The sequence below is a fragment of the Colobus angolensis genome, unplaced genomic scaffold (assembly GCF_000951035.1).
Source record: "Colobus angolensis palliatus isolate OR3802 unplaced genomic scaffold, Cang.pa_1.0 Scaffold42, whole genome shotgun sequence".
NCBI lineage: Eukaryota > Metazoa > Chordata > Mammalia > Primates > Cercopithecidae > Colobus > Colobus angolensis.
In genome coordinates, this window is record NW_012117599.1 from 6,552,584 (window position 1) to 6,579,252 (window position 26,669).

The 26,669-nt window shown below is 41.8% G+C and overlaps 1 protein-coding gene across 2 annotated transcripts in view; it reads left to right on the forward strand.

Moving 5' to 3' along the window:
* Positions 1–26,669, forward strand: part of IL18R1 (interleukin 18 receptor 1) — a 52,324-nt gene that overhangs the window by 16,251 nt on the left and 9,404 nt on the right. Inside the window, exons 3-9 of one of the 2 annotated variants that reach the window (XM_011956606.1) lie at positions 244–329; positions 5,818–6,061; positions 9,958–10,123; positions 13,944–14,097; positions 19,796–19,858; positions 23,026–23,146; positions 25,057–25,196. In XM_011956606.1, the coding sequence (XP_011811996.1) occupies positions 272–329; positions 5,818–6,061; positions 9,958–10,123; positions 13,944–14,097; positions 19,796–19,858; positions 23,026–23,146; positions 25,057–25,196 (946 nt within the window). In that variant the 5' untranslated portion in view covers positions 244–271. Of the gene's footprint in view, positions 1–243; positions 330–5,817; positions 6,062–9,957; positions 10,124–11,950; positions 12,008–13,943; positions 14,098–19,795; positions 19,859–23,025; positions 23,147–25,056; positions 25,197–26,669 lie in introns of those variants that run through there. The other variant, XM_011956607.1, reaches the window with a different exon arrangement.

Sequence of the window (26,669 nt, forward strand, 5' to 3'; positions counted from 1 at the left end):
TGATCCGCCTGCCTCGGCCTCCCAAAGCTCTGGGATTACAGGCGTGGGCCCCCATGCCTGGCCTAATTTTATTAATTTTATATGGCTGAAAGTTCTGAGAATTGGTTACTAGATTAAGGAATATAAAAATCTTCTAGGTTGGTTTTTAAAAAATCTGTGTGCCAGAAGATTTTTAAACCTTCATAAGATAGGTATGCTTTTGTTTGAAAGCTTTGACTAAATCTGTTTTATTCTGTTTTCCAGAGAAGCCATTTGAAGCAGAATCCAAACCATGAATTGTAGAGAATTACCCTTGACTCTTTCGGTGCTTATATTTGTAAGCACTGCGGGTAAGTGATTATACATATTCACAAACATATTTCATTAGTAATCGAGGAAGAATGTCAAAGTTTCTTTTTATATGGTGCTACTGAAGATGCTGAATTTATTCAGAAAAGAAAATATTCTGCAGTCTGAGTTTATGTAGTGAGAGCAGAGTGAACAATTTGCATCTTGAAATAAATTACATTTGTCTGAGGTGGAAATTTATTTCATGTTGTTTGAAACTGAGGAGGTGGCAGCCATCTTTATTATTGGGTTTTAGGAAGTTTGAAACACACTGTCTCCTTTCTGAGAGGGAAGCAAAGATTCATCTCATTATTTAGGTAATAATGAGAAAAGTAAATGACAAATATATTAGACAGGTTTAAAAAATTAGAGTGAGACAGAATATACAAAAAGAGGCTGTCTAGACCAGGGAGCTCAAGTAGGCTTCAAAGTAGATGTCAAACACCAATTTTAATTTATTAGCAGTGGATTGCCTAGAGCTTTTTTTTTTTAGTTGAGAAGGGTTCTGAGACTCCAATTTATTAGCAGTGATTGCCTAGAGTTTTTTTTTTTTAATTGAGAAGAGTTATGAGACTCAATCCATGATTGATTAGCAAGGCATTCCTTAGACTTTGAGGAAGAAAGTGGGAGCACAAATATTAATTTGCCTTGATCTATTACCTAGGAGAGGGAAACACATGGGCCCATATTCCCTGCTTTGATAATTACTGCTGAAGAGATAGCAGAATTAAGCTTTTGGTACTTTCAAATAACACAGGTCCAATCTCAGGGTATATTTACTTATGTGGATCCATTTATTATTGAGATCCCTGCAATACAAGCCTACCCAGATGGTAAAAGAATGAGGTAGATCTTTGTTTTTGTTTTTGTTTTTTTTATGTAATGATCTGTCAGAAACAAGTGAGCAGAAAAGCAAGGTGCAGGAAAATGTGTCATGAGTCCCATGTCCTGTGGACACACACTAATAGCCTTGCTCCTCATTATAACAAGAGCATGTTTCAGGCACAGAAACAGCCATGCAGCCAGTTGTGCAAAGTTGCCAAGCTCCCAGCTGCCTGCCCTGGAGAGCACTTCTCATGAATGTTTCACTCTAGACAGACATGACAATGTTCTACATAGAGGATTCACTGAACCTAGTTGAGTTTAAGTGACAAAATCCTACAATTGTCCAAAACCAAGACAGTTTCAAACACAGATTTTATTCCAAATAGCATTGGTTGTTGGCCCTGCTGGGTTCTTACACTGTGTTTATGGAACAATAGGAGTGACTATTTTGGCACTTGGAACTCTACATACCTTGAACTCCACTTATTTATCCCATCAAGGACCATTTCCAACAAGTATTATGGTAATCAACAAAGCCTCTAATGGTAAACCATGATTAGATATCCAAAGCTTCTAGCTGCCTGAGGAGGGGGATGGTGTGAACTTTCAACTGTCAACTTCTCACCTCTGGAGACTGTGTAATTCACATTAAGTTTCTTCAAATGATAATACTTCCAGAGAGCACATGCCCATCCAAACACAGTCATATGTGTTTATTGAAGCTTTTTAAGACAAGCGAAAACCTGGAGACCTGGAAATAACCCAATATCCAATAGACATTTGTTTAATAAACCAAATCTCCAACATGTATCCCTTTATAAAATGGATAAATTTCCAAATGATAACACAATTAGATACTACATTACAATAAGAAAAGAACACATCACTGTTACAGCATGAATGCATTTGTAACATAATCATGTCAAAATAACCCAGGCATAAAGGAGCACATATTGTATGGTCTATGCACTTTATTATATTAACTCTAAAACAGGAAAATAAATGAACTGTTAATGACTCACCAGGATTTTGCATGTAAATTGAAGCTGACACCCATATATACACGTGTATCACACCTTCTATGTTGAAGTATTAGTATAAAATAGAGATTGTATTACAACCGGAAAACATGAAGTTGGGGCTCCTTAACTCTTGTGTTTTGAGGTAGATTTTACATCCATGTTTTCAAAGAATGTGTATTAGTCCATTCTCATGCTGCTGATAAAGGCATACCTGAGACGGGGTAATTTATAAAGGAAAGAGGTTTTATTGATTCACAGTTCTGTATGGCTGGGGAGGCCTCAGGAAACTTACGATCATAGTGGAAGGGAAAGAAAACATGTCCTTCTTCACATAGTGGCATCAAGGAGAAGGCTGAGCAAAAAGGGGAAAAGCTCCTGATAATAACATCAGATCTTATGAGAACTCACTCACTCTCAGGAGAACAGCATGAGGGTAATCACCCCCATGATTAAATTACCTTCCACCAGGTCCCTCCTATGACACATGGGGCTTATGGGAACTACAACTCCAGATGATTTGGATGGGAATACAGCCAAATCACATCGTTCTACCCCTGGCCTCTCCCAAATCTTATGTCCTCACATTTCAAAACAAAATCATGCCCTTCTAACAGTCCCCCAAAGTCTTCACTCATTCCAGCATTAACTCAAAAATCCAAGTCCAAAGTCTCATCTGAGTCAAGGCAAGTCCCTTCCTCCTATGAGTCAGTAAAATCAAAAGCAATTTAGTTACTTCCTAGATACAATGGGAGTATAGGCATTGAGTAAATACACCCCTTCCGAATGGGAGAAATTGACTAAAACAAAGGGGCTACTGGCCCCATGCAAGTTCTAAATTTAATAGGTCAGTCATTAAACCTTAAAGTTCCAAAATAATCTCCTTCAACTCCATGTCTCACATCCAGGTCATGCTGCTGCAAGAGGTAGGATCCCATGGCTTTTGGCAGCTTTGCTCCTGTGACTTTGCAGGGTACATCTCCCCTCCTGGCTTTTTTCATGGGCTGGTGTTGAGTTTCTGGGCTTTTTCAAGTGCATGGTGCAAGCTGTCAGTGAATCTATCATCCTGGGACCTGGAGGATGGTGGCCCTCTTCTCTTAACTCTACTAGCTGTAGAGTACCCCAATGGGGACTCTGTATGGGAGCCCCAACACCACATTTCCCTTCCACACTACCATAGCAAAGGTTCTCCATCAAGGTTCCACCCCTGCAGCGAACTTTTGCCTGGACATCCAGCATTTCCATACGTCCTCTGATATATCTAGGTGTAGGTTCTCAAACCTCAATTCCTGACTTCTGTGCACCTGCAGGCTCAACACCATGTGGAAGCTGCCAAGGTTTGGGGTTTGCACCCACTGAAGCCACAGCCTGACCTGGTATCTTGGCCTGTTGTAGCAATGGCTGGAAGGCTAGGATGCAGGGCACCAAGTCCGTAGTCTGCACACAGAAGAGGGCCCTGGGCCCATCCCAGGAAACCATTTTTTCCTATTAGGCTTCTGGGCCTGTGATGGGAGGGGCTGCCGTGAAGATCTCTGACATGCCCTAGAGGCATTTTCCCCATTGTCTTGGCAATTAACATTTGGGTCCTAACTTCTTATGCAAATTTCTGCAACCGGCTTCAATTGCTCCCCAGAACATGGGTTTTTCTCTCCTACCACATCCTCAGGCTGTGAATTTTCCAAACTCTTATGCTCTGTCACTTCTTGAATGCTTTGCTCTTTAGAAATTTCTTCTCCCAGATCATCATCTCTCAAGTTCAAGGTTCCACATATCTCCAGGACAAGGGCAAAATGCAACTAATCTCTTTGCTAAAACATAACGAGAGTCACTTTTGCTCCAGCTCCCAAAAAGTTCCTCATCTCCATCTGAGACCACCTCAGCCTGGATTTTATTGTCCATAACATTATCAATGTTTTGGTCAAAGCCATTTAACAAGTCTCTAGGAAGTTCCAAACTTTTCCATATTTTCATCTTCTTCTGAGCCCTCAAAACTGTTCCAGCCTCTGTCTGTATGCAGTTCCAAAGTCACTTCCACATTTTGGGTATCTTTACAGCAGCACCCCGCTCCTGGTACCAATTTACTGTATGAGTCCATTCTCACACTGCTAATAAAGGCATACCTGAGACTGGGTGATTTATAAAGGAGAGAGCTTTAATGGACTCAGTTTTGCAGGTCTGAGGAGGCCTCAGGAAACTTACAAAAGGGGGAAAAGCCCCTTGTAAAGCCATCGGATCTCATGAGAACTCCCTCACTATCATGAGCACAGCATGCAGGAGACTGTCCCCATGATTAAATTCAAGATGAGGTTTGGGTGGGGACACAGCCAAACCATATCAGAACACTTCTATCACATCACTTCCTCTTTATGTTGTAGTTAACAATTTTGAGTTAAAACCAGACTGCTGCTTTGAGAAACAAACCCTATAGTCAGGGCATATAGAGAGGGCATTCTGTCCATGTCCTAAGGGAAATGTTTCGTTCGATTTAAATAAATATTCTCATCCTGGCCGGGCGCGGTGGCTCAAGCCTGTAATTCCAGCACTTTGGGAGGCCAAGACGGGCGGATCACGAGGTCAGGAGATCGAGACTATCCTGGCTAATGCGGTGAAACCCCGTCTCTACTAAAAAAATACAAAAAATTAGCCACACGAGGTGGCGGGTGCCTGTAGTCCCAGCAACTCGGGAGGCTGAGGCAGGAGAATGGCATAAACCCGGGAGGCGGAGCTTGCAGTGAGCTGAGACCCGGCCACAGCACTCCAGCCTGGGCGGCAGAGACTCCATCTCAAAAAAAAATAAAATAAAATAAAATAAATAAATAAATAAATATTCTCATCCTCAAAATGTGGTCAAAGCACATCCAAGAGTGACTGGAGGATAGATTATGAGAAAGACCCATTAATGCTGACCTTGAAGTACGAGAAGTGCAGAAAAAGGGAAAGGAGCACCTATCCTGTGTAGATGAGGGTCAGATATATTTCCAAAGCCAGAGAATCTGGGTCAATTGAGAAGGAGGGAATGTGACAGATATTCAAATTTGGATTGATATTATATTAATGAATTCTTGATTATCCACATGGTGACCTACAGCAATAATAAATGTACACACACTGTAAGTTACATAGGCACATCTTTAACCATCTCCACACTTGCCAGGGAATGTTAGATAGGCAGGGTGAATGCACAGTGAGTGAGATTTCTGATGGTGCAGAGGAAGAACGCCAAGGTTGCTAAGTTTCTGTTTCTTTTCCACTGAGACTCCTCAGCTGGGTATGTTTTGGGGTAGGTATGGCAGCACTGTGACTTCTGTGGCTTTCCTTTGAAGAAGTTGTAATGTGTAATATTTTCTTCTAAGAAATGACACAATTATCAATCTTCTAGCTACGGTTGGTTAAGTTCTGATACCTTCCTGTTGGGGAGAAACTGTCAGAAGTTGTGTTTTCATCTATATTCTGAAAGTGCCTCATTCTTTCTAGTGTTGAAAAGATTGATGCAAAAATAAAGGAACCCACAGGAAAGTGACACTGAGATTTCTCAGGACTTTCTTACTAACCTTGCTTTTTCACCTAATGCATGAGAAGACAAAAAAGTTACCTTTGTCGTTTTGGTTTTTGTTTTTATTTCTTTTACTTTACTAATCTTTTGAAGAATCTTGTACTTCACGTCTCCACGTTACTGTGGTTGAAGGGGAACCTTTCTATCTGAAATATTGCTCGTGTTCACCTGCACATGAGATTGAAACAACCACCAAAAGCTGGTACAAAAGCAGTGGATCACAGGAACGTGTGGAGCTGAATCCAAGGAGTTCATCGAGAATTGCTTTGCATGGTTGTGTTTTGGAGTTTTGGCCAGTTGAGTTGAATGACACGGGATCTTACTCTTTCCAAATGGAGTGAGTAACCCTTTCTTTTTAAAATGTATTTCATAGCCCTCTTGTCCTTTGCTCAGCAACTCAAATATGCAGTAATCTGAAAGGTCAGATAATCAGCACATCTTTTTCTTTTCTACTCTTCCTACAACATGAAATACGTTGTTCATTACAGAACAAAATACATTTATTTCTCTCTGCTTATTTTCTTATTTTCTTAGTGACCTTAAAGAAAGGAGATTACCTTAGTAGGATTTCCTTTTAGGGGATTCTTACCAATGGTAAGTGATGATTGCATGAAAGTCAGTTTTAAAATTCAGCCGCTCCTGTTGTCTATATGCCCCCAATAAAATGAAATCAGCAGCTCAGACTTCACGATAATATTAATGTGTTGTGAAGGGGGCAGTGTCAGCTTCCTGGGTGTCATCCTTGGTGGGGAGCAGGGATGGGGTTGGTGCAGACACACACTAGTCCAGTCTGCAGGGGCTCACTGGGAACCAGGTGGCAGTGCTAGTGGAGGATGTGTGTTTCTGGCAGCCAATGGCAACCCACAGCTGGGGGCAGTGAGAAAGTGCAACACAGAAGGGCTTTGCATTTTACTCATGTGGTGGCCCTAGATTGTGCCAGGATACTCGTAATTATGTTGCATAACTTCCATTAAATGAGCATAGCCAACTGAAAGCATCACCCACACTTACTGAACATGTTTCTTTTTAGATGTACTTACCTACCTACCTACCTACATGTGTAGGTATTTTTATAGAGACTTGAGACTGGCCTGTAGGAAATAGCTCAGGGCCAGCTGAAGGTGATGGTGTGTAGATTTCATATGTAGCAGATTTCTTTTGGAGGCACTTCTAGAGTGAGTCCTGATCATTATCAACCGTGCTATTGAGAGCAGAGTGAGCTATCACTGTGAAACTTTGGTAGCACTCCTGTGGTTTTGCACCAAATTAGGTCACTTTTGTTTGTTTTTATACATAGGAACTCCCAGGCATCAGAAAAAAATTAAGTAACTCTTTTGATAAAAACCAATACATCTTTAGGTGATCTTTTAAGAGTGATAATTACAGAAATGGGTCACAACTGGGATTTTTCATAACAAACTAAGGAAGAATGAATACTCACAAATGGGGTAAAGGAAAAAGAACAACAAACACTGCTCCCCACAAACTTCTGACTCCTGATTGAATGAAGGCACGATTTAAAGGAATAAAGTATTCTGGACAGGGCTGAGAGAGCATGTTGAGAGGAACAGCCAGACATCCATGATCATCAGTTGGAGATAACAGAAGCAAATGGCATTGGCCATCTTTCTGATATGGGGAGTAGAGAATACAGCCTGGCTTAGGAAGCAACAATGGAAGCAAAAGATTGAGGCAGGATTTCAGAGACATTTGGAGAGACAGGGTAGCAGACAGGAGATGCTAAGAAAGAAGAGGTGTCCCAGAGTGGATGTTGGAGACTGATCACTGTGAGAGTAAAGTGTTGAGGAGAGAAGCAGCTTTGACAATGGCCTTGAAAATAAATGGGATTCTACATGGAAGCAAGTTGTTTTAGACACCCAGGAGCATGAAAGATACAGACATCTTCAAATACAGCATAATTAGTAAGCAGTATTTACTGCAGATTGTGTGTGTGTGTGTGCACACACATATGTGTTCTAACTTTGGTGTGTAAACCTTTGTAGTTTGATGTGGGATCTATCAGTGAACAGACTTTACACCTGAAATTTTCCCATTAGAACAGTAATTCTTTAATTTTTAGGAGTCCATTGCTAATAATCAAATGCCACTGAGGACTGATAATTTAATCCTGCAGTGAAAATCACTTTATCCCACCAAATTTCAAGAAAGAAATCAACTAAGAAGGAAGGGGATACAAAAGGGAGCATTTTTCAGTGATAGAGATGAAGAAATGAAGGTAGAGAGAAATGTACATGTGGAAATCTAATAAACCAATCCTAGACTGACAGACAGCGAGTTCAGCTTGGTGAGCAGCCCTCAGAAGTGGGGGCTGGTGCTTATTCCCTGGTGTGTATGGACAAAAATGAGTGGTTTTCATAACCAGGATGGTCTGGGCCTGCAGCAGGAAAGTGTGGTCACAGCTTTGGGTCAGTTGGCCTCCGTGTTAACACCAGCCTTGGAGCTCCTGGATGGCAGGTGCAGTGTGTTGCTGATTGTCTGTGTTCGCAGTGCAGTGTCCTGCACATGGAGTGTCATCAGTCCTCTAGCATTTGTTGAGTGTTAGGAATTGAGGATTACAGAGGTAGAGGACAATGTATTCTGCAAAAATGGGGATATTCCTTTTAATTATGTTCCTTTTAAGCAACAAGTCAGAGAGATCTAGAAATCTCTATCTCTCCAGTTCATTGAGGCCAAAGCTGGGGAGACTTTACAAAAACACACTTGAGAAAAGGTGCTGCCAATGGGATTCTGAATCCATTTCAAGGGCCAGGTAGCTCTATCATGTCCCAAGGCCACGGACGCACTGCCTGTAACCATGACAACAGCCTACCACATTCTCTGGTCATGGCCAATCTTTTATAAATTCATGCCCAAAGTGGAGGGGCCAGATTCATTGGGTTGTGAAAGCGTAGAATTGTGCAAAGCACTTCTGGCCTTTGGGGCCAAATAGATATGCATTTGCATCCTGGCCCCATCTTGTAGCGAGTGAGTTGTTTAACCTGTCTGAGATTTAGCATTCTCATCTGAGCCTAAGGAAAACAGTCATCTCCCTTGCACGTACATAGTCTGATACCTGGAACTCAGTAAGTGCTAGTCTTTTCTTCCTTCTATCCTATTGTAGACCTAAAGGGGAACTGGAAGAGCCTAAGGTGGGCACAAATGTGTCAGGCATAGAGAATAACTTAACAACACGTGTCTGCTGTATTTAACAAATGAATCTATACATCACAGGTGCAGTGGAAGAAACATCAAATTTGAAACATTTTCTCTTTAAAAACTTCATTTAAAAAATACTGTATTTTTTTCCAATTCTAGATCACCATTTTTTTTTTTTTTTTGAGATGGAATTTTGCTTTTGTTACTCAGGCTGGAGTGCAATGGCGTGATCTCCACTCACTGCAACCTCCACCTCCTGCCTCAGCCTCCCAAGTAGCTGGGACTACAGGCACCCACCACCACACCTAGCTAATTTTTGTATTTTTAGTAGAGACGGGGTTGCACCACGTTGGCCAGGCTGGTCTCAAACTCCTGACTCAGGTGATCCACCTGCCTTGACCTCCCAAAGTGCTGGGATTACAGGTGTGAGCCACTGCACCTGGCCTAGTGATAGTCCTGATCACTAATTTCTGATCAGGAGTAACAACTACTATAAAATCTATTCATACTCACCTTTGGTCGGTAAGGCATTTAAAGAGCTAATTCAATTACACTGAGGGCAACAACTCCAGACTTTGCTTTATTCAACAGTAAGAGAATGGGATGGGAACAAATTGCCTTGAGAAACATAAAACCTAAGGCGTATACACACACATTTAGAAAACAGCATCAGGAGTTTATAGACCTTTTGAAACCAAAGCCACCCTCCCATCCTGGGCCAAGACTCTCTGAACTTATCCATCAGCGAAGATCACTGACATTGTAAAGATTTGCTTTTCTGACATCCATAATGTATTGTCTGCAGTAGGATATGTGCGTGTGTGTGTGCATGTGTGTGTCTCTGTGTGTGTAGACTGCCCACATTTTCATTTTTTACCCCCTGTTCCCATGACAGTTGTTAAAGTTCTTGCTCCTCTGAATCAAGAGGAGGCAGAGCAGGGTTTGCACATCAATGAATCAATCTCTTTAATAAAAAGAAAGGAAAAATATTATAACATTGGTTACTAAAGGGAAGATGGGTGATATTTGCAAAGTTTCTGTAGCATTATAAAATACCTTTACACTTTTGTTCCATAGAAATTATACTCAGAAATGGAAATTAAATGTCATCAGAAGAAATAAACACAGCTGTTTCACTGAAAGACAAGTAACTAGTAAAACTGTGGAAGTTAAAAAATTTTTGCAGATAACCTGTGAAAACAGTTACTATCAAACACTGGTCAACAGCACATCATTGTATAAGGTAATGCTTTTATGTTATTTTAACTTTAAGAATTAATGGAAAAGATAAAATTCCCAAAAGAGGGGCTGAGGGCTACCATTTGGTCTCATAGCAAATAAGCTGCCTGATCCCACATGGCTCACTTGCCCTGTTTGAGCCAAGTATCCTCACTGGCTTGTTGTCAACAGCTGATACATAGTATTAAAATATGTTCCGCAGTAGTTTCCCTGGATTTGGTGTTCAATAAATGATCACAGCTTCCTCTCTCACACTCTTCCTTCATTTTCCTTCTCTTTCGATAAGTTAATTTTTAGGAATGCTAGTTCAAGGATTTCCCTTTTCTCCTGTCACATGTACTTAACATGTAAAACTCAATTGTATATGTTTTTCTGAATACATTAGTTCATTTTATAACATTGGAAATGGTAACACTTTTATAATATTTTAACTTTAAAACTGAAAAATGAAGAAAGCAAAAAGCACTTATAAATCCATCAGTTAGAGACTTTGTGCTTCTTTTTTTTTTTTTTCCTGTGAAGCATTTGCTTTTTAAAAGTGGTATATTTTATTTTATTGTGTTTTTTCCTCTAAGAATTATGTTGTGACTATCCCTTCACATCTTTAAATGATCTTCTAAACATGGGCTTTCAGTTTTTACGTGCCTGGTTTCATCTAACTAATCCCACTGTTATTGGACATTTGTGAATTGCCTATTTTTCACTATTATTTAAAGGCTGAAATGAATACCACTTCCACAGATCCTTGGGTGTTTGTATAATTTGTCCTTCAACCAAATCCCTAAATGTAGAGTTACCGAATCAAAGGCTGTGAGCATGTTTATGTCTTTTTCTTCACACTATCAAACTCGTCTCCAGGGAGCTCTGCCAATTTTACCCCACACTTGAAAAAAGAATCCCAATTTTCTGTCACCTCCACAACACTGGGAAATAATGCTCCTAGAATGTTTCAAATTGGATGTGAAAAATTTCTAAAACTCCTAGTGGATTTTTCACTTTTCTTAGTAATAAATTAAACTTTTGTATATATTTATTGCATCTTACTGCAATCAGGCAATTTTGTGGGTTGCCTGTTTATTTTCTCTGTCTTCTTCAGTTGGCATACCTTTTACTTGTTGAATTTGAAAAGCTCTTATACACCATGGAATACTATGCTGCCATAAAAAAGGATGAGTTCATGTCCTTTGTGGGGGCATGGATGAAGCTGGAAACCATCATTCTCAGAAAACTAACACAGGAATAGAAAACCAAACACTGCATGTTCTCACTCATAAGTGGGAGGTGAACAATGAGAACATATGGACACAGGGAGGGGAACATCACACACCGGGGCCTGTTGGCAGGTGGCGGGTAGGGGATGGATAGCATTCGGAGAAATACCTAAGGTAGATGACAGAGTGATGGGTTCAGCAAACCACCATGGCACGTGTATACCTATGTAACAAACCTGCACATTCTGCACATGTAACTCAGAACTTAAAGTATAATTTTTTTTAAAAAAAAAGCTCTTTTAGACCACGCTATAGGAATTATGTATACACATACATAGTGTGTGTGAGTATAGAGTATGTGTATGCATAAAAAACGTACACTCCTATCCACACACACACACACACACACACACAACACAAATTGTGTAGTTCAGGGGTCCCCAATCCCTGGGCCACTCCCCCTCATTCATATTACCACCTCCTGTGAGATCAGCAGCGGCATTAGACTCTCACAGGAGCAAGAACCCTATTGTGAACTGTGCATGCGATGAATCTAGGTTGCGTGCTCCTTATGAGAATCTAATGCCTGATGATCTGTCACTGTCTCCCATCATCCCCAGATAGGACCACCTAGTTGCAGGAAAACAAGCTCAGGGCTCCACTGATTCTACATTATGGTGAGTTGTATAATTATTTCATTATATATTACAGTGTAATAATAATAGAAATAAAGTGCACAATAAATATAATGCACTTGAGTCATCCCCAAACGAACCATTCCCCACTCAACCCCTACCCACCGTGGTCCATGGAAAAATTGTCATTCATGAAATCAGTCTCTGTGTCAAAACGGTTGGGGACAGCTGATGCAGTTTATATGGAATAACAAATCTGAATAATGTGACTCTGTCATGGAAACTTTAAAGACCTATAAGAGAGAGTGGTCTGAACAGAACTTGGGAAAGCTAAAGCGAGTGATGATAACATCCTTGAAACTTTTGTTTGTGCCTTATGCTTGAACACTGTTTACTTGTGATTTCCAAAGACAGCTCTTATCTGAAATGTTTTCTAAACATTTGAGTCAGTCCTGAGTTGACTTCACTCTATTTCCCATCAGTGTACAAATGCGTTACAGTACATGTAAATTAGTGAGGCATGGTGTGCTGAGTTTTAAGATATTCTGACTTGGCGCGGTGGCTCACCCCTGTAATCCCAGCACTTTGGGAGGCCGAGGCAGGCAGATCATGAGGTCAGGAGATCGAGACCATCCTGGCTAATATGGTGAAACCCCGTCTCTACTAAAAATAGAAAAAAATAGCCGGGCGTGGTGGTGGGTGCCTGTAGTCCCAGCTACTCAGGAGGCTGAGGAAGGAGAATCATTTTAACCCAGGAGGCGGAGGTTGCAGTGAGCCAAGATCAAGCCACTGCACTCCAGCCTTGGGGACAGAGTGAGACTCCGTCTCAAAAAAAAAAAAAGAAATTCCAAAATGCAGATATTTAAATTAAGAGCACTGAGGCACCAAGGATGTTTAGCTAAACAATGGACCGCAGGGCTAAGTATTCTAAGCCTGTTGACTGATCATGACTTCACCCGAGAGCAAGGAGTCTAAATCAGTAGACAACTGAGTAGACAATTTAGTAGACAATTGATTGGAAAGGAAAAATGAAGAGTCTGATCTTTTCTATAGCTTGAAAAAATTAGTTTGGCTTTATAAAATTTTGACTTATACATAAATAATTTACTGATGTGAGGTACACATGTAGGTGCTTCAGGGGCACATTCTATGCAAAATGGGTCTAACCCCAGTGGCCGCCAGCTCTGAGGGAGAAGTCTGCGGGCAGTAGGTTCTTCTCGCTTGGTGTTTGCAGAAACAGTGTCCAGTCATCAAGGATGGCCATTCAGCCCTCAGCCTTCCCATGTGGTCCCTGCATGGCTCTGGGACCTACCTCTGGGTGTCAGATGTGCTGGATTGAAGAAAGTGGCTTTATTACAGTTAGTATTAATTCCTGTGACATGTTTGGAAATGTGTGTGTGAGAGAGAGATGTTTGAGTGTACCTATGGATTTGAATATTGTTGATGCATTTCTAATCAGCTCGCTGGCTTCTGGTGGAGGGTGTCAAAGGTGTGGGTGGTCTGCTAGCTACTCAGTTCTCTGAGTAATTCTCCACCCACCCCCCTACCCATCCCTGGGATGCATAGTCCAGAATACACAAAATTGGACTGAACATGTATGAAAGAGTTGTGACTCAAGCAAGGATTTTTGTTGTAGTGTTCTCTCTCTCTCTCTGTCTCTCTCTCCCTGTTTCTCTCTCTCTGCAGGTGTGTGAAAGAGAGATGAAAGAATACTGATGAAAGCAGCTACAGTGCTCATACTGCCCCATGCGCTACTTCCCAGCATGTATTAATAATGATAATCATACCAACAGCAATGGGACTGCATTTGATTGTTTCAGTAAAAGCAGTACTAAGTCATTGGGACATATATCCAGGAATTGCTACTTTCCATTCTGTTTTCCTTTTGCTCTAAAGTTCTTTAACTCAAAAATTTGGATCATTGTAATATCAATTTGGCCTTTACTTAAAGTATTTTAACTTGCTTTCTTAAAAACAGAACTGCAAAAAGCTACTGGAGAACAATAAAAACCCAATGATAAAGAAGAATGCCGAGTTGGAAGATCAGGGGTATTACTCCTGCGTGCATTTCCTTCATCATAATGGAAAACTATTTAACATCACGAAAACCTTCAATATAACCATCGTGGAAGGTAAGGGAAATCTTAGAATTGGGAAGAAACAGATGTATTTTAGTAAAATGGAATTTTTTCATTCTTCAAAACTGTGTAGGAATTGAGAGTCCACTTAGTTGGAGTTGTGACCACACCACTAGTTCAAATATAAGGGTCAAAATCTTCATTTTGGTGCTCCTCTACTTGGCTAAATAAACCTTTCTTTTTGGCAGGAAGTGAAAATCTATATGAATAAACCTCACATGAGTCAGCTCTCTCTTATATATGAAATTTGAGTAAATTGTGGAATCTTTTGTTGTTGAATTTACATTTTCACTCCACAAGTATTTATTGACGATATCTATACTCAATAAACTATACTTAGCACAGGGAGGCAGGGAAGCAAGGAAATATGAGATGAAATGAGCACTGTGCTATTCTCAAAGGATTTGATTATAATCAGGAGAAGTAATAACCTAATGCCACCGTATGAAACAGCATCATCTGTGAGGCTGCAAGAGTGCAGGGGGATGTTGGAGGAAGGACAGGTGCAGGAGGCTCCCTTTGACCTGGGTCTTGGAGGGGAAGCCTCATGAAGCAGTGACCTGCTGGGGAAAGGGATCTTGACTGGGAGAGTTAAAGAACATTGATGTGCTGGTGGGAGGGGAGGGATGCTGGACCCAGGCTGTGTGTGATGGAAGAACAGAATCCTGGGACATTAAAGGTATTTAATTAAACCTCACCCAGTGAAGATATTTGTCATAAGGCACAGCCGATAATTGATCATCCAGTCCCTTCTTGGGAACTACCAAGGAAATGACCAAATCACACAGCAGTGTAGTCCAGATTTTAATATCTGATTGTTGAAGTCTTTTTTTTTCCATTGAGTCCAAATATCCCTTCTCGTAGCTTCCAACCACTGATTTTGATTTGCTTTCAAGAATTTCACAGATTAAATCTGGCGCCTTCTTAAAATGACAGCTTCTTTCCTGATTTGAAGACAGGTGACTTATCCAGTCTAGACTTTTTTTTCCCCCATCATCCTGAGAAACTGGAAACTGTAACACTTGTGTGGGTGGCTTGTTCAAGAAAATCTGTGGGCTCACATTTGCTACAGCCTTTGCTTTAGCAACGTCTTTCCTCTTCACTACAACCATATGCTATATACACCCACGTATTGCCACGTAACAAATTACCCCAAGTTTAGGGTCTTCGGTAAAATCAAGGTTTTGGCAGAATGAATTGCTTTACTTCCAGAGGCTGTAGGGGAAAACGTGTTTCTTTTTTTTTTTGAGACGGAGTCTCGCTCTGTCGCCCAGGCTGGAGTGCAGTGGCCAGATCTCAGCTCACTGCAAGCTCCGCCTCCCAGGTTCACGCCATTCTCCTGCCTCAGCCTCCCGAGTAGCTGGGACTACAGGTGCCCACCACCTCACCCGGCTAGTTTTTTGTATTTTTTAGTAGAGATGGGGTTTCACCGTGTTAGCCAGGATGGTCTCGATCTCCTGATCTTGTGATCCGCCCGTCTCGGCCTCCCAAAGTGCTGGGAGGCCGGGCGCGGTGGCTCAAGCCTGTATCTGTCTCAATCTCCTGACCTCATGATCTGCCCGCCTCGGCCTCCCAAAGTGCTGAGATTATAGGGGTGAGCCACCACGCCCAGCTGGAAAATGCATTTCTTTGCCTTTGCTTTCTCCAACTTCTAGAAGCCACCTGCATTTCTTGGCTTGTGCCACTTCATTTCAGAGCCAAACACATTCGCTTCCCTCACCCCATCTCCTTTTTGACTCTGACCTTTCTGTCTCCCTCTGATGAGGACCTTGAGACGACATTGTGCCCACCTAGATAATCCAGGGTGATCCCCCTATCTCAAGATCCTTAATTTAATCACATCTAGAGGTTCCTTTTGCCATGTAACATATCGTATTCACAGGAACTGGGGTGTAGGATGTGGGAAACTTCGGGGTCTATTATTCTGCCTGCCACAGTCCAGAACCGGGGAAACCCATAACTGAATCTTTAAACTCAAAAACTTAAATTCTATGTATAATCAGCTACCCTAAACTCTCCAAATTTTCTTTCCTGTATGTATTTTTAATATCGTATAAATCTCTGTTCCTTCGATACTTTCAGAACCTGCACCCTCCCTCCCACCATCTTTGCTTTCCGCCCATCAGTAGCTCTTTCCTTACCTCTTTGATGAAGCTGTAGGAATATCCATTATTAAAAGGGTACTTGCTATGGGCCAGGGATTGTGCCAAGTACTGGAGTTGAATCATGTCATATAATCCTCACAACAGCTCTGTAAGGCTGTGGCCTTGGGTGAGTTCATTTCTTAGTTCCCCTCTGCCTCAGATTCCTCACTGTGAAATGGCACAGTAATGGTTCATCCCTCATAGGGTTGGCTGAAGATGACTGAGTGAGTGTGTGTTCAGCTCTAGGAGGGCTCCAGGGACAGCAAGAGTTCTGCTGTAATGACCATCTCCCACTGCTGGGTTCCCAAACCTCACCTGCAGCACCAGCTATTCTTCTCCTATAATTGTCCATCTTATTTTTCTTGTCTTCTTGGAGAATGTCAGCTGAGTCTCTCAGGACTCCACTCAAATGTCCCTCCTCCTCCATGCCCCCATGGTCTCTTGTTTGCTTTTCTGATTGCTGTCAGAATTGCATTGCATGTGTGTCTCTGTCAATAACTTGAAAAGTGTCTGGAAAGGTTGGCACTGAGTTCTGTTCCTCCTCTTTGCATCTTGAATACCTATGATGGACACTTGGCACATAAAGGTGCTCATTACATGCCTGTTGTGTGCATCACTGAGACAGCAACAACTCCTTTGATGCCACATGCAGCAAGACGTCTAGACGCTTCACCATCCTGGCTATTTTTATTTGGATTTGGCTAAGTTTGCCACGAGTCTGCAGAAATTAGAGCTTGGAGTTGGAGAGGACAGCCAGGAGGTGTTCTGACCTGTGTTGAGGACAGGGGGGTTCTGAGCTCCCACCTTCTCCAGGTTGTGTCTTTGTTACAGTCCCCTTGCCTTCGCAGATGGAGAGCTCTCAGCTGCTACGAAGTGACTGCTGTAGTGGTGGAAAAGTGTGATACCTCTCCTCCCCATGCTAAGGGCCATGGCAATGCTCCCATAACAAAAAACAGATTAACAAGGGGCAAGCAAAACAGATTCATTTAATCAAAGTTTTACGTGACATGGGAGTCTTCAGAAAGGAAGACCCCAGCACTGGGTGCGGTGGCTCACGCCTGTAATCCTAGCACTTTTGGAGGCCGAGGTGGGTGGATCACCTGAGGCCAGGAGTTCAAGACAGGCCTGGCCAACATGGCAAAACCCCATCTCTACTAAAAATACAAAAATTAGCTGGGCTTGGTGGCGGGCACCTGTAATCCCAGCTACTTGGGAGGCTGAGGCAGGGAGAATTGCTTGAACCCAGGAGGTGGAGGTTGCAGTGAGCCAAGATTGTGCCAGATGCACTCCAGCCTGGGTGACAGAGCGAGACTCGGTCGCAAAAGAAAAAAAAAAAAAAGGAAAGAAATGAATACCCCAAGACTCAGGAAAACCATTTTTTTCTTTTTAAATGCTTAGGTTCTAGAAACATGGACAGCCATGTAGAAATGTGATTGGACAAGAGGGTATGACCTAATGCTAATCGACTGAGTGGGGAAACTCAGCAAGACCTGTCCACATTCTTCTTGGCCTCTCTGTTCTATTTCTTTTCCCTGGGTAGAGGGCAGAGGGTCTTAATACTTACTGTCAGACCAAAGAAGGCCAAAGAATTTATAGCCAGCTCCTAGACAGAAAGGCAGGAGAAGGTTAGAGTCATGCTTCTAGGTTCTATGGCTTACTTTGGGAAAAAGGATTCTAGTTTTTATGATCTGCCTTTGGGAAGACGGAGTCTGGTTTCTAGGACTTGCTTTGGGGAGAATGGGGGCATGAAGCAGGAGGGCAGGAGAAGGTCAGAGAGATCTTGGTTTTGAGGCTGCTTTGAGGCCTTCAAATGTGCTTTAGTTTAAAGTACTCAGCCTGCCAAAACGCCATACTTTGGGCACTGTTTTTGGAGCCCAGGAGTACCACTGCCTTCAGCTCATGCTCGTGAATCACAGTGACCTGAATTCCCACCGGGCATCTGCCGCTTTCCTGGTCTCATGCTCTGGCTGATCGGGTGGTGTCTCCTCCTACTGCTGATGACCTCTGTGCCGTGTTGACTCTGATAGCCTCCTAGGGAGACTGGTCACGTCAAGGGCAGGAACTACGAAGTTGTCGTCCTTCTGTGACCTACATGGGACTGCACCCTTCACTTTACACCAGTTGTGCAAACTCAGGGCTGATCTAGGTTTCCAATGATGTAATTTGAGTGTTAGTAGACAGCATCCTTTGCTAAAGATGTCCTTCACGCTGCCCTTTCTCAAGTCTCCCATGTAAGTTTTTTGGGGAAAAAAATGGATCCAGAGAAAGGTAGTCAGTAGCAGTTTTCCACCTCACACACAAATTGCCTCCTGCCCCTATGTCTCTGAATTCAAGCCCATGTTGCTTCTTACTGTCAGACCCGAGAGTTGCTTCTTTCCCTGGATACATCTCATCTCAGTTCCTCCTGCCTGTCTGTCAGCATTCCAGGCTTGCCCAGAGACTCCGAATCCCAGGAGAACCCAGTCCTAACTCTCAACCCTGGGGTCCGCTGGTTTCATTCTCCTGTTCTTGCTCACATATCTGCCCACTGCATTCTCCACTGCTCACTCTGGCACAGCACTTTCTGACAGGGCTCAGGGAGGTGTGGGAGCTGCAGGAGGGCTCCTGAGTCTCACTGTACTCCACTCAACCAAGCATTCTGCTTGCTGAGCGCCTGCAAGTCCCAGAGGGATGTTCTGGACCTTGCTTGGGAACGCCCCAAAGCAGTGGGGCTACTAGCAAGGAATAGTCCTGGTCATGAGGAAGGTTACCAATGCGGATATCAGGGCTAACAATAACTTAACTATGCACCAGTTTAAATCTATGACCACACCTGCTCTGAGGGTTTGCAGTTGCCAGCTGCCTTAGGCAAGAGCCTGCTGGGTGATGACTTACTTCCCAAGCATCACCAGATGGGGACTGAGGGGGCAGAATTTATGTGTGGTACTTCCAGTCAGGGTCAGAAGCCACTCAGGAGCAGAAGTAGACCTTGGCCTATAGGCGTGAACTTACCAGCAGGGCCAGGGCCCAGGTGAGGCTCCCAGGCACAATATTGAAGGGACACTGCTCTTAGCATCTTGCCAGGGAACGGTGGGCACCTAGAGTGAGGAATTTGCTTTTCTCAACCCGTCTTGTCTCTGCACCCTGTAAATCCATCACCGACCAGCTGAGGAGAACAGATGGACGGAATCGAGATAGGGCAGAAAGGCTCTTCCCAGTGATTTTGCATGGTCCAACTCTTGCATGTTTGATTGTCTGGGAGTCAGGCAGCAGTGGATGGGCATCTTCCTCTGCCTTTTAGTTAAAGTGAGCAGAAGCTGCAGATTTGAGTGAGAGAAAACCAGATGCAAGGTGCTTTCAACATCTCCGTCAGCATGGAGTTGATGGAGAATGAAGCAATAAACAATATGATCTGTGACCTTTAGTTAATGCAAATAGGACACAAGTGAATGTAAACCAGTAACTATTGGAATCTTTGTTACATGAAATGAGCGTATTATCATAGATGCTTCTCTTAGAGAAGCTCAAGGCAACACTAATACGTTTGTCTTTTCTTTTGTCACTTCTAGATCGCAGTAATATAGTTCCAGTTCTTCTTGGACCAAAGCTTAACCATGTTGCAGTGGAATTAGGTATATTTCAATATACATATATTCTGCATTTATAAGTAGGGGACATAATAGAGTCTTCCAAGGGTAAATACAATTCATTATTGAATGACACTGGATACACATTTCATATTTGCTGACAAATATTACAAAACTAAAAAAAGGTGCCATTTTTTGAATCTTGCCACTTTTAACCTGACTTAAAAGTGGCAGCATTTTAAAGTTCAAGAGACAGTGGAACTGTCTGTGGTCTGTAGACTAAGGTTTTTGTTGTGCTGTGTGTGACTTGTCTTTGACTGTCTCTGTGGTCATTTCTAAATATGAAAATTTAGGCTGGGCATGGTGGTTCATGCCTGTAATGCCAGCACTTTGGGAGGCCGAGGCAGGTGGATCACTTGAGGTCAGGAGTTTAAGACCAACCTGACCAGCATGGTAAAAATACGAAAATTAGCCAGGCATGGTGGCGTGCACCTGTAGTCCCAGCTGCTTAGGAGACTGAGGCAGGAGAATCTCTTGAACCCAGGAGGCGAGGTTGTAATTAGCTGAAATCACACCACTGCACTCCCGCCTGGGCAACAGAGCAAGACTCTATCTCAATAATATTAATAATAATAAATAAATAAATTCAGTGAGAACACTCTGGAGAGATGAGTCAAACTAGTTTTGTGGTCTTAATGTTTGATTAATTGATTCACTTTGAATCAATTGACTGAATTGATTGTGTATTTAGGGTTTGTCTAGATAGGTCTTAACATGTCCAACTGAGCAACTTCTTTCAAAAGAGAAAGGAAAGAAAGAAAAGAAGAAATTCACATATGCTAAATATGCTAAGCCAGGTATTGCGCTAGGTCATTGAAATATATTGTTGAATTAAATCCTCCAAGCAACACTGAAGCATGTGTTCTCATTTTATGAATTAAATAATTGAAGTGCAGAAAGGCTTAGTAACTTGTCTAAAGTTAAATCACTAAAAAGTGGCAAGTCTCTGTTGATTGCCTCCAAAGTCCACACCTTATAACCACAGCTGGAATCACAGTGGGTTATATGACCACACGTGCCCAGTGCAGCTGGGGTCCTATGCCATTTGTACATGAGGTTTACCTGCTTTATATTTTTATTTGTTTCCGTCTTTGTCTTTATTATTTTTTTCTTCTACTCAGTGGGGCTTAGCTTGCACCTCTTGTCCTAGTTTGTTGACCTGAAGAGTTAGATAATTAATTTTAATTTATCCTCTGGTAGTATATACATTCAAACTCCAAGTTTCCCCGTAAGCACTACCTTAACTGTTTCTCATATTTTCATTCTATTCAGTTTAAACCTTTCTTAAAATTTCCCTTGTGATTCCTTTTTCCACCAAAAAAAATGGTGTTTCTGAATTTCCAAATATGTGGTGAACTTTCTAGTTATTGTCTGTTATTGATGTCCTGTTTAGATTCATTATAGTCCAAGATTATACACAGTGTCATTTCAACCTTTTGGAATTTGTAGTGACTTACTTAAGGCCCACAGTATGGTATACCTTACTAAATGTTCCAAGTGCATTTGAAACAAAGGTGTATTCTATAGGTTTTGGTTTTACTATTCTTTAAATGTCAGTTTGGTTAAGTTCGTTAATGGTGCTGTTCAAAAAATTTATATCCTTACTAGTCTTTTATCTGCTTGTTCTATGTGTTGCTGCAAGAGACGTGAATATCTCCCACTATTATGGTCAATGTTTCTCTATCTCCTTTATTTCTGTCAATTTTTGTTTTATATAGTTTGGAGCTATCTTATATGCATACACAGATTTATGCCTGTTGAATTAACACATTTACCATTCTGAAATATCTCTCTTTATCTATCATAACACTTCCTCTCTCAATGTGTAGCTCTGTCATATGAAATAGTCACACAAGTTTTCTTTTGCTTGAAATTGGCATATTTGTCTTTTTTTTACATCCCTTTACTACTAACAGTTTTTTTTGTTCTTTACATAAGTGTCTCTCATAAACTGCATGTATATGGATCTTTTTTGAAATCTGGTCAATATGGTGTTTAGTCTATTTGTATATTTAAAATTACTGTTACAGTTGGTATATCATATATGCATGATATAAAAATATTCAATTTATTCTTTTTAAAATAAATTACACTTTGTTGAAAATGACCATATTTCCATCCACTTGTTTATCTTTTCCTCTATTTTCTTTCAAACAGTTATTTAGAGTTTTTATCTGCTAAATTCAGCATCTGTAGGTCTGCTTCTATTATCTATCTTTTCTACTGATTATCGTGCACATTTTCTGTGTCTTTGTATGTCTCTTAACTTTTTATTGTTGTTGATCTTTGTGTATCAAACAATTAAAGTGAATACAGTTTGTGTAATTTTTTTCTTACAAGTAGGTAGCCTGAGAGATGAGTATCTCAGTTGACTCAGAATTGAGCTGGGGTGACTGAGATGTAGGTATGTTAGATCCTATCTGTCTTCATCTCTGATAGCTGGTTAGGGAGGGGGTGCTGCAGTCATGTGTTTGTTGCAGGCCTTTTCTCTAATGAGACTTGCTCTCCTGATTACCACGAGACCGCAAGTGATATCATGCAGCCTTTACATCCTCTTACGCTGTCCGAGCGCTTAGAGGTAATTCTGCAAGCCTGTGCAGCTGCTGAGAGCTTCACTGGATTTTCTTGTCTCTATGAGATGCTTTCTGTTTATTCCAAACCAAAGCAAATTCCTCCATGGAATGAAATGGCTACCTATCTCAGCTCACCCTAGAAAGGATCCTTCCTAAGTACACTTTTAGTTCAAAAATCTCTATTTTCTCTGCACTTTGATGTCTTTAATGTTTGCTTAATTTACTTTTTTTGTGATTTATCCATTTGGTTTATCTAGAAGTCTCAGTGAGAGTATCGTCCTGATGCTACCTACTAAACTGTGTACTGAAAAGAAAGTATACTGATCACCCTAAGTTTTAATAGCTGATTAAAAAACAGATGTTTAAAAAGAAGCCAAATCATGTTTTGGTGATGACTTGTACTTGCTACCTGTTTCTTCTGCTTTATATTTTTTTAATTTAAAACAAGGTATATTTATTCTGTTTCTGGGATGGAGCACCATGTTTTGCTTTAGGTTAACATATGTTCGTTATATTGTTTTGAAACTTTTGAGAAACCGAGTTTCAAAAATCAGAACTTTAGTTGCCAACTTTTACCAGGAAAAGATGTAAGGCTAAACTGCTCTGCTTTGCTGAATGAAGATGATGTAGTTTATTGGATGTTCGGGGAAGAAAATGGATCGGATCCTAATATACATGAAGAGAAAGAAATAAGAATTATGTATGTATGTATATATACCATATAATAATCATATATATTATATATAACTTCATACTAAAAACACTGGGTGGCTGATGTGTATTTTGGGCTAGTTTAAATTATAATTATAATTATAATGGACATATTTTATAATTATAATTATAATGGACATGTTTTATAATTATAATTATAATGGACGTATTTTATAATTATAATGGCCATACCCTAGGTGGATGGATTATGCAGAAATGTATTGCCAAGATCTAAGCTGGAAAAGAAGGTCCATGAGAAGGCCACTGAGGGTATTTAGCATCACCTTATAAAGTAGCACTTGGTCGGTCAGGATCTGATGCAGATGGGGATTTTACTTAGCTTCTTAGAAAAGGCCAGTTGCCTAAACCAAGCTTTTTTTTTGTTTTGAAAAATTTGTTAAGTTGTTTATTTTTCTAATGTGCCAAAAAGGTTCCAGATGGCATGCATATTGATGCTTAAATAAGCCTATATTCTTCCATTAAGGAATGGTCAGACTTATAAAAAGAAAAAGACTAAACATAGAGTCACTTAAGCTTTTCTGAATGACTTTGGGTCATACTGTAATTAGTCACTATTATACTGATCCACTACTCAGGGTCTAGTGAGTGCTGAGCCTAAGTCATCTAGCACCTTAGCAGCAGTTGTTGAGTTTTTTCTTCTGCTTTTTACACATTTTTTTGGTATATTCTTTGTTACCATGCTGGCAGCTCTACATTCTTGCTGACACTTGTCTACAAGCTCTTTACACCATAAAGTCTGACTTCTCGCCCAGGAGCAGGCATGTGATTCATGTCCGCTACATGTTGAATTCAGTTGAACTTTGTGGATCTCCTGCCGTCTTATCTCATCCTCAGCCACTGACCTCCATTTGAGTTTTGCATTTCTCCCTTTGGATACTCTCTTCCTAATTTTTAGAGGGATAGAAAACCACAATGAATTTCTTAGAAATGCAGCTTAAGCTACAAAAGCAGGGAGGTCTTTCTTTGTAGTTGGCTGCATACACCTTTGATGTCATCTGTTTTGTCCTCTCAGTGGCCTCCTGTGTTTTACTTCTGGATGTCATTGGTTTTAGATGGTTGTTATTTCTGGATGGGTGACTTAGGAACAGAATTACATTCCAAAATGTACTTGAGGCAGTTGGAGGGTACAGTGGGGCTCTGTGTCTCAGGTCCTAGAGATACCTGTTGCTAGGAATGTGGGTATGTGGGGCCCATGTCTGGCTGTGTTGACTGCTGTAGCTATCACAGCCTGTCATTGGTGAGGGAAGTGGATGTCATGAGTGTTTACGTGGCATCGACCACAGGACAACTTGAATCCTTTAAGGAAGAGAAAGAGAGCGTGCTGCCAGTGGCTGTCTCAAGTCATTTTCTGACACTCATGAAATAGCTTAACTGGCACTTCTCATGTGCCTGGGGGTGCCTGAGAACAGTGTTATGTTTTTTAATGCTGAACAAATTAAATCAGTTTGTTAGATTCCATGGACAAATGTAATACAAATCTGCATCTATGCTAAACAACTTACAGCCTTGTCATAATTAGTGGGAACCACTCTGTGCAAAGAACTCAAGTTGTTAGGAAGAGAGAAGCAGAGAAAAATAATTGAGAGACAGAGTATTTTCTCATATTTTCAACTTAGCATCATGATCTTGCAGCCATTTAAACTCCAGGTAGTTGACAGCACCATTCCCAAATAGCCTCAGGAGGGCTGTTTCTGTCAATTTTGATGCTCCACAGAGGAGGGGAAGTTTACTGTAGTCCATGCTTTAAAAGTACTGACCAGAAAGGGAAGAAATAATGCAGGCAACATCACAGCTGCCTTCAAGCATTTTAAACACGTAAATTCTCCTCTTACGGGTAATGAACAAAGCCTACTGCTAAACTGTTTTCCCCTCTTACAGTAGTTCAGAAGGCAAATGGCATGCTTCAAAAGTATTAAGAATTGAAAATATTGGTGAAAACAATCTAAATGTTTTATATAATTGCACTGTGGCCAGCACGGGAGGCACAGACACCAAAAGCTTCATCTTGGTGAGAAAAGGTGAGAAAGATTTCTTTTTGGAAGTTTTGAAACTTAGCTCACTGCTACTGAGAGACATCTCAAAGATGGCCACTTTCTCATTTTCCACACCAGAACCCAGCTCCCGAGAGGGGAAATCAGTTACCTCATGTCACAGGTATTCAGTAGCAGAGCTGGTGTTCAGCTCTGCCGGGCCCCTCTGTCTCATGGTGCCAAGCAGAGAATGAAAACAAAACTCATTCACTTGTTCTCACAGTCATATTCCACCCCAAGTGGAAATCGGGGGGCCTGAGGCCTGGAGATACAGATGCTGAGAGTGAGGCTCATGGAGAGGCCATCAGGACAACCCCTGCACCCAGCATTGCACCCAGAGCAGCCAGAGGGGAGTTTGCAGATCCGTGTGGGGTGAGGCTGGTGCATACTTGGTGTGACTGCTGCTCCAGCCTGCCTCAGCAGGGCACCAGGCTCAGGGGACTTGTGTGTGCTCATTCATTCGTTGCCCCTTGGACTTGGCAAGCAGACCATTGACAGCCCTGATCCCCTGGCTCTTAAAGTTATTCAGTGCTCACCTGATGGAGGGCCCCAGGGTCGCCATCCCTCTCCTCCACCAAAGTAGCACAGCCCAGGGCCTTCAGCCCAGTAGCTGCTCAGAAATGGCTGTGACTAGAGCCAGAAAGCTGTGATTTCCAGTTATCACTACTCATTCACTGTTCATTCCCAGGCTCCACCATCAACTCCCTGGATATGTAGGGAAAGGGCAAAATCTGCAAGAGAGAGAGAAAGGGAGAGAGACAGAGACTAACACACCCAGAGACAGACAGAGAGAGGGAGAGACAGACACCGAGAGAAGAGAAAGAGAGATACATGAGATGGAGGGACAGAGACAAACAGACAAGTCTAGAGAGATGAAGACAGAAATAGAGAGACAGAGACAGAAACTCAGAGAGATAGAGAAATGAGAGAGGGAGAGACACAGAGACAGAGGAACAGACAAAAGGGAGATAGAGAGGCAGAGACACAAAGGGAAGCAAAGACAGAGAAATGAGAGCGAAACAGACAGAGACAGAGTAAAGGAGAGATACACACAGACACACACAAACATGCAGAGAGAGCCACACACACAGACTGGGCCTTGGCTTTGTGAGAAACGGAAGGAGTGGGACAGGAAGAGCACAAAGGCTGGAAACCTCCTCCAGCTGGGCTATCCTGGTGCCCAGGGGCAGCTCCCCCAGCACTCATGTTTTAGAGCCGCCTCTCTACCATATGTACTCATAACAACAGCTCACATTCCACACATGTTAACTACATGACAGGATCTGGGTGAAGCTCCTCCCATGATCTCATCCAGTCTTAACGACAAGCTTTATAGAGGTGAAGAAACTTGCCCAGGGTCACACGGCAGGTGAAGGTATTGAAACTCAGACCTGATTAAATCTGAAATCTGTGTTCTTACCTTCTGCAGGGCTTGTCGCCTGTGGTTTTCCGCCCGTGTGA